The 12,647-nt window shown below is 42.9% G+C and overlaps 1 protein-coding gene across 1 annotated transcript in view; it reads left to right on the forward strand.

Annotated features, from left to right (window-relative positions):
- The window catches only part of LOC137345698 (RELT-like protein 1), an 88,353-nt gene that overhangs the window by 29,490 nt on the left and 46,216 nt on the right, over positions 1-12,647 (forward strand). Inside the window, exon 4 of the mRNA XM_068008996.1 lies at positions 436-481. Coding sequence (XP_067865097.1) covers positions 436-481 — 46 coding nt within the window. The remainder of the gene's footprint in view (positions 1-435; positions 482-12,647) is intronic.

Consider the following 12,647-nt stretch of genomic DNA (forward strand, 5'->3'; position numbering starts at 1 on the left):
GGAAAGTGCTGATAATTTTGCTGCTAAAACTGCAAATTCAGGACCATTATATTCATGCAAACTGTGTTTTGAGCTAGGAGAACCCCAAAGAATAATTAGACTTCCTTCTTGCTGCCACTCCAAGGCCTGTATTATAGATTTGAACTTATTTGAAATAAATCAGTACTTTTTAATGTTTTTATTGTTCCTCTGTATATTGCTGCCTTTCCTCTCTGTCTTTGTTATTCTTTAATCTTGGTTCGAAGTTGTTAGGAATCTTTTCAATTTCCAAGTTAACTTTATAATAATTCACAGCTTTAATTGGATTATGTGAAAATGTAAATGAAATAAAACAAACATCAGAAGTATTTAGGTCTGAATTGTAATGGATTTTTCAAATTTTAAAGATACATTATTCAGTTTGCGATTAAAAATTATCTTTTTCTCTCTTTGCAGCTAATGCTGAAGCATTGCATGCTATGCTGGACCATGGTTCAGGAAGGTAAGATTCCCTTTGAGGCTTTATTAATAATGCTTGATCAAATTTGAGAGATAATTATATAGCACTGAAGAATTATTACGTTATTACAAATTTTGAAGCTGTTGAAAAGATGGTAACTCAGATGCTTTGCGTGTGAATTTAAATATTTAGTTTGAAAAAGTCTGAGAAACCCAATGTAATTCCTTCTCAGAACTTGGAAATCTGGACAGTTAGCAATAATCTCTGGGTTGTAAAGATGTTGGAGGGACCAATCACTGGGGCGTTTAGTACCTTGTCCCAATAATAGAGTGTGCCTGTGCAATGGTTGTTCAGTAGCTCCAGTAGATGTGGTCTCCCTGTTCAAGAAATAGACAGCAAACTCTCCATATATATATTGAGCTTTCTCTCAATATCAATGATTGACTTTGACTCCATCTGTAGAATTGTGTTACTGAAACATTTTAATGCTGTGTCGAGTTCTACTCGTTTCAGCATTTGCTTTGAGATTACTGTATTATTACCCTCTGGTCTGTAAATACTTTGTTCTCCTGAAGGGAGATATTTCTTTACCTGAAGCTTGGACCCCAGTAAGAAAATCGCATTGGTCTGGCATTATGGAGGAAAGTGAGTGCTGAAATCAGTTTTTGTGATTGGAAATAGCTTAACATAAATATTATAGCATCTTCAGATTTACCTCCTTAATTCTGCTAGTGCTATTGAACACCTCTACCATCTGTCCAAGTAGTTCTGGAGCACGCTAGCAGAGAAGGAGACCTGATTCCATTGTCTCTATCCAGATGATAAAATTAGTTTTACAAAAATGTCAAAGAAAATCTTTTTTTTAAATTATAAAATGCTACAACTGTACAGGGCACTGGTGAGATTGGACCTAGAGTGCTGCGTACAGGTTTGGCCTCCTTATTTAAGGAAGGATATACTTACATTGGAAGCAGTTCAGAGAAGGTTCGCTAGGCTGATTCCTGGGATGAAGGACTTGTCTTATGAAGAAAGGTTGAACAGGTCGGGCCTATATTCATTGGAGTTTAGAAGAATGAGAGGTGATCCTATTGAACAATATTGGATTCTGAGGGGGCTTGACAGGGCGAGAGGATGTTCCCCTTGTGGGGAATCTAGAACTAGGGAACACATTTCAAAATGAGGAGTCTCCCTTTTAAGGTGACGATGAGGAGGAATTTCTTCTCTCAGGGTCATTAATCTTTGGAATTCTCTTCCCCAGCGAGCATTGGAGGCTGAGTCATTGTCTACATAAAAACCTTGAATATATTCAGACGGTTGATCTACAAGGGAATCAAGGGTGATGGGAGGGTCAGCAGGAAAGTGGAGTTAAGGCCATAATTAGATCAGCCATGATATAATTTCCTTCCCCTTTTGAGCACTTGGGTTTTCATGTTATCCACAAATCAGATACTCTTGTAGAGAAAATTTGCCAATTACATTCTGCCCTCTCTGGGAGGTGTTGACTAGATGGCTTCTTTTCTTTTTGAGCTTTGAACAGTATTGTGAGATATATTCTATGATAGTTGGACTTTATACACACTAAACCAACTTTTAAGATTTGGATGAATGGATTTCAAAATTCCAAAGATTGGAGTAGAATTTGCAACATCTTGAAACATTTCTCCTGAAGAGATAAGAGGTCAGACCCGGATGGATAGATATCTGACCCTGTGTGGATCCTCGGGCTTTTTATTTGTTCATGTGATGTGGACGTCGCTGGCCAGGCCAGCATTTATTGCCCATCCCTAATTGTCCTTGAGAAGGTGGTGGTGAGCCACCTTTTTGAACTGCTGCAGTCTGTGTGGGGTAGATACACCCACAGTGCTGTTAGGGAGGGAGTTCCAAGATTTTGACTCGGCGACAGTGAAGGAACGGCGATATAGTTCCAATCAGGATGGTGTGAGACTTGGAGGGGAATTTGCAGGTTGTGGTGTTCCCATGCATCTGCTGCCTTCGTTCTTCTAGGTGGTAAAGGTTGCGGGTTTGGAAGGTGCTGTCTAAGGAGCCTTGGCGCATTGCTGTAGTGCATCTTGTAGATGGTACACGCTGCTGCCACTGCGTCAGTGGTGGATGGAGTGCATGTTTGCTCACTTAATCCAGTTTGAAAATCTTTACAATCCTTTGTAACCCTCAGTTATGTCAACAAAATCTGTTGGCCTTGGCCTCTTGCAGCATCTGGGAGAAACATGATTCTTTCTACATTAGGTCTGTAAGTTAGTTTTTTTTTCTTTACCCCCTCCCTCCTCTCCTGATTCATGTTTTTAACCTGACACACGAATGTTTGGTCATCTTATATTTGTTTATGATTTTGGGGATTGGCTGTGTTGTTCCACAATCTTATCCAAATTTCAACATATCTTTTGTCCAAAACTTAAGATTTCGAAAGGACCTCAAGATCTGACAACACTGGAAAACCTGCTAATGACATTTGATGTCATGCAAATACTAGAAATGGAAAAGTCCACAAGCACCTGAAAAGATGATCGTATTGAGCTATTATCTCTTTTTATATACTGACAAATCTGTTGAGCAGTTCCAGCATTTTCTTGTATGCTTTCAATTGGGTTCCCCATTATACATATCTATTATTGAGATCAAGCCCTTTTTTTGAGGGTGCTTGTCTTGTTTGTGGTGTTGTGGAGGAAAGGTGGGTGAGGTGTGGGTTTTTGTGTTTGTTCTTGTAATTGCTGACTCCATGATGATCTATAGGATTTGTTACCTCTTTTTTTATCTTTTTTAGACCTATTCATTGTGACATTTGAAGGAATGATATTTTTATTGGGATCAAATCTGTAACTTACTGTATTCTGTTCTGTTCCCTCTTGATGCATGTGTGGGGAAATGAATCTGCACTTGGGCAAAAGCACATTCTGGTCCTAAGCAATTCTATCACTACAGACTGCTTAAGTCCTGTGGTTAGCTACATTAGAATGAAACCTATTTATTTCTGAATCAGACTAAGCAGCTAAAGTTTGGGACCTGCCTAGCATTCATGCCCACCCTGACCGGGCTCAATCCTTTCCTTTTTAATTGATAGGCAATTATGCAATTGTAGTGATAGATGTGTTTAGTGAATTTAATGATCAAACAGCATTTTTGGGACAAATATAGTACTACATGGAAAGAATAGTTAATATTGGGGAAAAAGAAAAGGTAGTGAACACAAATCACTGTACCAAGGAAGGAACAGTGCAATGCAGTGAAAGTGCAGTCAAGAAGGAAATGCATTATATTGTTGGTATGCAACTGTGAAAAGGGGTGATAGTGCTAAAGAACATGCTGAGTTGAGATACAGGAATAAGCCAGGCCTCAAAATGCTACACACCAATGCCAAGAGGAGGGAGGAGGGTGGGGGGGGAACGGTCAGCGCACCTTCTAAACTTTTTTGTAGCACTCAGGCTGATGCGTTTAAGTGAGCGTGCCTTTAAATTTTATAGCAGTCATGCACATGCAGTAACTTAAAGTTGCTGATTTGTGCACGGCCTGTGCAGGAACTTTAGGGTTGTGGCTGTGCAGCTTAGAGGGGACATTGAAGGGAGTTAGATGTTTGTGAAAGAAGGCATATTGGTTAAGGAGTTGCACAAAATAGGATTGGTTATAGGTAGTGTGGAAGTATTGTGGCTCGAGTTAAATGATATTCTGGGAGGATACAAACAGTTTGGATTTGTAAAAAGCATTGCATTGAAGTAAGCTTTCTACTTAAATAAGGGAATTATGTGGCAGATCATACACTATTGTTATGGATGACTTCAGTTTATGCAGAATAGATTTGGAAGGTATAATGGGAGTGACTGGAGAGAAAATGTGATTTTATACATGATGGACTGTTATGTGATCCAAACTATTTAAAGGACCTACAAGGAACATGACATTAGACCAGGTGCTGCTGGTGCAGATTAGAGTGAGCGAGTATTTTAAAAGTAGTGATCACAACAAGATGGAGTTTAGCATCAATCTCATGTAAAGGAGAGGAGTGTTATACAAACTCTCAATGTTCAGAGTATGTATTTTGAGGGAATAAGGAGTGGGCTGGAGGGGTTGGTTGTGCCACACTTAGAATAGTGGAGTGCAGAAAAAAAATGAAAGACCTTTGAAAATATTCTATAGTCAAAGGAAAAGAAACTCGTGGGTAACCAGGGAAGTATTGCAAAGGACAAGGGTGGCGCAGTGGTTAGCACCGCAGCCTCACCACTCCAGCGACCCGGGTTCAGTTCTGGGTACTGCCTGTGCGGAGTTTGCAAGTTCTCCCTGTGTCTGCGTGGGTTTCCGCCGGGTGCTCCGGTTTCCTCCCACCTCCAAAAGACTTGCAGGTTGTTAAGTAAATTGGCCATTGTAAATTTCCCCTAGTGTAGGTAGGTGGTAGGAGAATGGTGGGGATGTGGTAGAGAATATGGGATTAATGTAGGGTTAGTATAAATGGGTGGTTGTTGGTCGGCACAGACTCGGTGGGCCGAAGGGCCTGTTTCAGTGCTGTATCTCTAAATAAATAAAAATAAATAAAAAGGGAAATACTCCAAGTAAAAAGCCACAAGTACAGAGAGGAGTATAAAAATAAGGTGAGGAGAGCCAAAATGGCGCAAATTCAGTTGAACAGATAGGGAAACAGTGGGATTCCTAAAGGATGTCAGAGGCTATTCTGTCAAGTTATCAAGGAATTGCAAGTATATTCAAAATGAATTTTGTGCTTCTGTTCATGGAGGAAACTTGAGACAGCTTTTGATTTGTTGGGACAGAATTCCAAGGGCAAGAATAATAGTTGTCAGAAAAATAGATGTAACTGAAAATGAAGAAAAGATTGTAGGAAGTCAAGACCGTGAGTCCAAACAGATTGTACTTTATGGTATTAAAGGTAACTAATGAAATTTGGCATGTTGTGTGCCAGCTGTGGCTCAGTTGGTAACACACTCCCCTCTAAGTCAGAAGATTGTTAATTCAAGTTCTAGGAGGCTGACGTTCCGTGCAGCACTGAGGGAGATGCTGTCTTTCGGATGAAACATTAAACCGAGACTCCGTCTGCCGTCTAGCTTGGATGGAAAAGACCCAATAGCACTATTTCAAAGAAGAGCAGGGGAGTTATCCCTGGTGTCCTGGCCAATATTGATCCCTCAATACACATCAAAAGAACAGATTATCTGCTTATTATCACATTGCTGTTTGTGGGTGCTTGCTGTGTGCAAATTAGCTGCCATGTTTCTTACAACAGTGACTAGACTTCAAAAGTACTTAATTGGCTGTAAAGTGCTTTGAGATGTCTAGAGGTCATGAAAAGGGCTATATAAATGCAAATCTTTTTATGTTTTGGTGGGAATCTTTAAGAAGTTATTGAAAATGGGAACTGTGCCTGAGGATTGGGGAAAGGAGTGTATAAGACCCATCTATAAAAGGCAAAAAGAAAGCCAAGGGAACTATAGGCTAGTCAACCTGACATCCACTGTAGGGAAAGCAACAGATGGTGTCCAGAAGCAGCGAATGAAGAACCATCTGGAAAAATGAAGAGTCAGCCTGGTTTATTTTAAAATATATTTCTTCATTCATTCATGGGACGTGGACGTCGCTGGCAAGGCCAGCAATTATGGCATCTCATTGCCCTTCAGAAGGTGATCCTGGGTTTGGGAGGTGCTGTCTTGGTGAGTTGTGGCAGTGCATTTTGTAAATGGTACACACAGCTGCCACTATTACGCCGATTGTTGAGGGAGTAAATGTTGAAGGTGATGGATGGGTGCCAATAATTCAGACTCCTTTGCCCTGGAGTTTCTTGAGTGTTGGAGCTGCACTCATTCAACTAAGTGTTCCATCACACTCCTGACTTGTGCCTTGTAGATGGTGAGGAGGCTTTGGGGAGTTGGGAGGTGAGTCACTCTCCTCAGAATATCCAGTCTCTAGGCTGCTTTTGTAGCCACCGTACTCTTTACTCGGTTGTGGGATGTGGGCGTCACTGGGAAGGCCAGCATTTATTTGCCCATCCCTAATTACTCTCAAAAAAGGTGGTGGTGAGTTGTTGGAGTCTGTGTGGTAAAGGTACTCTCACAGTGCTGTTAAGTAAGGAGTTCCAAGTTTGTGACCCATTGACAATGAAGGTGATGTATTTCCAAGTCAGGGTGGCATTTGACATGGAGGGGAACTTGCAGGTGTTGATATTCCCATGGGCCTGCTGCCATTGTCCTTCTAGGCTATGGAGGTTGTGGGTTTGGGAGGTGTTATCAAAACTCTTGGTGAGTTGCAGTAGTGCATCTATAGATGGTACACACTGCTGCCACACTATGCCTATGGTAGAGGAAGTGAATGTTAAAGGTGTTGGTTTGATGCCAATCAAGCAGGTTGCTTTATCCTGGATCATATTGAGCTTCTTGGAGCTGCACTCATCCAGGCATCACACGTTCTGGAGAAACAGCAGGAAAGTGGAGTTGAGGCCGAGATGAGATCAGCCATATTTGTATTGAATGGCAGAGCAGGCTCGAGGGGCTGAATTGCCTACTCCGGCTCCTAGTTCTTATGTTCCTGACTTGTGCCTTGTAGATGATTGAAATGCTTCGGGGGAGTCAAGAGGTCACTTGCTGCAGAAAAACCAGCCTTTGACCTGGTTCTGTAGTCACGTTATGTTTCTGGTCAATGGTGTTGATGGTGGGGGATCATCAATGGTAATGTCATTGAATGTCAAAGGGAGGTGTTTGGCCTCTCTCTCTGGAGATGGCCATTTCCAGCATTTGAGTGGTGCAGATGCCCAAGTTTGGAAGTTGCCCAGGCCATCTTGCATGAGGGAAAGAAGTGCTTCGTTATCTGGGGAGTTGCGAATGGAACTGAACACTGCAATCATCAGCTAACATCTCCACTTCTGACCTTATGATGAAGGGAAGGCCATTGATGAAGCAGTTGAAGCTGGTTGGGCCTAGACGCTGCCCCGAGGGACTCCTGCAGCAATGTCCCAGGGCTGAGATGATTGGCCTCCAACAACCCCAACCATCTTCCTTTGTGCTAGGTATGATTCCAGCCAGTGGGGAGGTATCCCCTTGATTCTCATTGACTTTGATTTTAGTACAGATTGATGCCACACTTGAGGGCAGCCACTTTCACCTCAATTCTGTAATTCACCTCTTTTCCCCATGTTTGGACCCTGGCCGTAGTGAGACATGCACCCAAGTGTTCTAGTGGAATCCAAACTGAGCATCAGTGCACGGCTTAGAGTAAGAGTCATTTACGGCATAGAAGGAGGCCATTTGGCCCATCGAGTCCATTATTGGTGAATAAGTGCTGCTTAATAGCACTGCCATTGACACCTTCCATTGCTTTGTTGATTGAGAGTTGACTGATGTGAAGTTAATTGGCTGGATTGGAGGACAGACATGGGGAATTTTCCACTTTGTTGGGTAGGTGCCAGAATTATAGCTGTACTACAGCAGCTTGGCTGGAGGCTCGGCATGTTCGAGAGCACAAGTTTTCAGCATATATGTGGGATGGTGTTGGGGCCCATAGCCTTTTGCTGTATACAGTGTACTGATCTGTTTCTTGATGTCACGGGTGAATCGGATTGGCTGAGGACTCATCTATGATGGTGGGGAGCTCAGGAGGAGGCTGAGATGAATCATCCACTTGACACTTTTGGCTGAAGACAGTTATGAGAACTTCAGCCTTGTCTTCTGCACTCATGCTGGGCATTGCTGTCGTTGAGGATTTGTGGAGCCTCCTCCTCCTTTCACTTGTTTAGTTGTCCTTTACCATTCATGACTGGATGTGGCACGACTGAAGAGCTTTGATCTGATCTGTTGTGGGATCTCTTGGCTATATTTAGCAGGCTGCTTCCACTATGACATTTAACTTCACCAGGTTTGAACCTTATTTTCAGGTGGTACTTTTGCTACTCTTGGCATGCTCTCCTATACTCTTTGAACCAGGATTGGTTTGATGGTAATGGTACAGAGGGGGATACACTGGGCCATGAGGTTGAAGATTGTGGTGAAATACAGATGGAGATGGCTCAGAGCACCTCATGAATATCCAGTTTTGAGCTGTTAAATCTGTTCTAAATCTAATCCATTTAGCATAGTAATATTGTCATGGACAGATGCATCTGCGACAGGTAGATTGATGAGGATGAGGTCAAGTAGGTCTCTTTCCTTCTGTTTGTTCTCTCACCGCTTGTTACAAGTCTAGTCTGGCAGCTGTGTACTTCACAATTTGGTAAGAAATGGTGCTACCAAGTCACTCTTGATGGGCATTGAAGTCCCTCACCCAGAGTACATTCTGTGCCCTTGCTACCCTCCGTGCTGCTTCCAAGTGGTGGTTAACATGGAGACGTACTGATTCAGCAGCTGAGGGAGGGCGGTAGGTGGTAATCAGCAGGAGGTTTCCTTGCCCTTATTTGACCTGATACCTTGAGACTTCATGAGGTTTGCTGTCAATGTTGAGAACTTCCAAGGCTACTCCCTCTGTACTCTATATCACTGTGCTGCAACCTCTGGTGGGTCTGTCTTAGTTTAGTTTAGAGATACAGCACTGAAACAGGCCCTTCGGCCCACCGAGTCTGTGCCGACCATCAACCACCCATTTATACTAATCCTGCACTAATCCCATATTCCTACCACATCCCCACCTATCCCTATATTTCCCTACCACCTACCTATACTAGGGGCAATTTATAATGGCCAATTTACCTACCAACCTGCAAGTCTTTTGGCTTGTGGGAGGAAACCGGAGCACCCGGAGAAAACCCACGCAGACACAGGGAGAACTTGCAAACTCCACACAGGCAGTACCCAGAATGGAACCCGGGTCGCTGGAGCTGTGAGGCTGCGGTGCTAACCACTGCGCCACTGTGCTGCCCCAACACCGTCTTGTTGGTGGGACAAGGCATACTTGGGGATGGCAATTAAGAAGTCGGTTCTGTGAGTATGACTGTGTTGGGCTGTTGCTTGACTAGGCTGGAGGACATCTCTCCCGATTTTTGCATAAGTCCCCAGATGTTAAGTGAGGAGGAATTTGCATAGTCGACAGGGTTGGGTGTGTTTGTCTTGTCCGTACTTGATATATAGGTCAATGCTGAGTATCTGTACTCTTTTTTTTTTTATTGTAGCGGTTTGGTAAAACTGAAATGTTTGCTCGGCCATTTCAGAGAGCAGTTAAGAGTCAATCACATGGTTGTGGGTCGGAGTCAAATGGGCCAGATGATTTAAGGACGTCTGATTTCCTTCTGTTACGACCAAGGCGGGAGTCATCTTTCATCTTTGGCCTCCTTGTCTCGAGAGACAATGGGTATGCGCCTGGAGGTGGTCAGTGGTTTGTGAAGCAGCGCCTGGAGTGGCTATAAAGGCCAGTTCTGGAGTGACAGACTCTTCCACAGGTGCTGCAGATAAAATTGGTTGTCGGGGCTGTTACACAGTTGGCTCTCCCCTTGTGCTTCTGTCTTTTTTCCTGCCAACTGCATTGTTAATTCAGTTCCACTACTTCACAGGTCACAGCATATCAAGAAAGTTTCCCACTGACTGAAGAATAGCCAAATTAGAAACACTATTTGTCCCCCAGAATAAAGCACACCAAACCAGGTTTCTTTAAACAGCAACATTAATTATTAGAAAAGTAATAAATCTTAATAATTAGGTAAATCTCTATATATAAAAAGATTTTTTTATAACTCATTTTTCCTCACCCACATGCGCGCGTGCACACACAAATTCACAAACCAGTTAACTGGGGAAAAGGATTTTTTGGTTTACAGCTGTTTTTTAGGAATAAAAAGGAAAAAAATTAAAATGGTTGAGTTTGTCATGTTCTGCTAGGATGTTTTCGGTATGATGAGGTGTCCAGAGTCGAATAGTTGGATGTCATTCAATCTCTCCAGGCGAGGTTAATGAACAGTCTGTCCTGGGTAGGCATTCAAGGCAATTTGTCTGCAGCAGACTTCACATAGGTCTTTCAGCAAGGTTGCAGTAACAGGTCTGCTTCGGTTTTAAAGTAGCAGTCTAGCAGTAAACGCTATCTTCAGATTTCAGGATCTCCCAAAACACAGGAGGTAAAAGGAATCTGCTACACCTCTCATACAGGGGTTTCTTCTCTGAAAAACAGTCTTCCTCTACAAAGAGAAGTAACTTTTTTTTTCTGGGTCTTTTCCCTCTCTCCAGGCAGGTCACAGCCAAATTTCAAATGCTTGCTGTTTGTCCAACTCAGTGGTCCTTTTTCAATTGGTGTCCCCTCGTCCTTTGTACCATCAGTTAATGGGAAAAGATTTTCCTTGCCTAATTTATCAAAGCCTGTCATAATCTTGTACACTTCTATTACATCTTCCTTTAATCTCCTTTGTTCTAAGGAGAACAGCCCCAGCTTTTCCAACCTAACCTTGTAATCAAAATCCCCCATCCCTAGAACCATTCTGGTAAATCTCCTCTGAATCCACTCTAGGACTTTGACATCCTTCCTGAAGCGTGGTGACCAGAACTCGATGCAGTACTCCAGTTGGAGCCTAACCAGAGCTTTATAAAAGGTCAGTATAACTTCTCTGCTTTTGTAGTGCCCGCATGCAGCAAGTGCTGGACAATGTTCAGGTTTGGGATGATGAGTTACAAGTAACATTCGCACCACGTAAGTGCTAGGCAACGACTATCGCCAAAAAGAGATAATCTAGCCATCTCCCTTTGACTCTCAATGGCGTAGCATTGTTGACTCCCCCACCATGGGAATTCTGGGGCGGGTAACTTGCTACCTGACTCCCCAAAGCTTGTCGACCATCTACAAGACATAAGTCAGGAGTGTGATAGAATACTCCCTGCTTGTCTGGATGAGTGCAGCTCCAACAATACTCAGAAGCTCAACACCATCCAGGACAAAGCAGTCTTCTTGATTGGCACCCCATCCACCACTTGAAGCATTTAAGAGGGGAGGTGGTGACGAAGTGATAATGTTATTAGACCAGTAATCCAGAGCCCAGGCTAATGCTCTGGGGACATGTTCTTGAATCCCACCATGGCAGATGGTGAAATTTGAATTCAATTAATAAATCTGGAATTAAAAGCTCGTCGAATGGTAACCATGAAAGCATTGTTTGTCATAAAAATCCATCTGGTTCACTAATGTCCTTTCAGGGAAGGAAATCTGCTGTCCTTACCTGGGGTGGCCTACCCCAAATGGACTGCAGCGGTTCAAGAAGGCAGCTCACCACACCACCTCAAGGGCAATTAGGGATGGGCAACAAATGCTGGCCTGGCCAGTGATGCCCACATCCCATGAATGAATTTTTTAAAAAAAAAGTGACTCCAGACCCACAGCAATGTGGTTGACTCTTAAATGCTCACTGAATTGACCTAGCAAGCCACTCAGTTCAAGGGCAATTAGGATGGGCAATAAATTCCCACATCCCACACCTAGAAGGATAAGGGCAACAGGTGCATGGGAACATCACACTTACAAGTTCCTGTGCAAGTCACACACCAACCTGACTTGGAAATGTATCTCTCTGTTCCTTTGCTGTTGCTAGGTCAAAATCCTGGAACTTCCTTCCTAACAGCACTGTGGGTGTACCTACACCACAAGGACTGAAGGAATGGTCACCCCCTCAAGGGCAATTAGGGATGGGAAATAAATGCTGGCCTTGCCAGGGATGTTCACGTGCCATGAACAAATGGGGGGGGGGGGGCGAAAACTTGCGTCTCTGGGTTATTAATCCAGGCCTCTGGATTACTAGTCCCGTAAAATAACTGCTATGCTACCGTACCATAACAGACATGGCAAAGAAATTGTAGACCGTGAATCTTGCTTGAAAAATCTTAGACAGGAGGAATGTAGTGAATATTGTTTGAAGATGTTATCAAAGTTTGGTTCAAAGATTGGCCTAGGTGAAGTGATTCCGTTGGCTTGAAATTTGGCTGATAGTAAAGGCAACGGAATGTATATGAAACTGGATCAGAAGTAGCTATTGGGGAACTTTGGGGATCTGTCTTGGTGCTGTTTTTATTTGTGACTTGGAAATGGAGATCGGAACCATGATAGACTGGGACTTGGGCTGTTGACATATATAGTATGGATGAATGCAAAGTCATTAGCTTAGGAAGGATAATAAACATTGGCAATATAATTGAAATGGTTGTATTCTGCAGGGCACAACATAAAATGAAAAACGCGCATTTATACAGTCCTGTTCATAACTTTGGGAAGTCTCAGACATTTCATAGTTAATGAAGTTTTA

Source organism: Heterodontus francisci, chromosome 1 (genome assembly GCF_036365525.1).
Source record: "Heterodontus francisci isolate sHetFra1 chromosome 1, sHetFra1.hap1, whole genome shotgun sequence".
Classification (NCBI taxonomy): Eukaryota; Metazoa; Chordata; class Chondrichthyes; order Heterodontiformes; family Heterodontidae; genus Heterodontus; species Heterodontus francisci.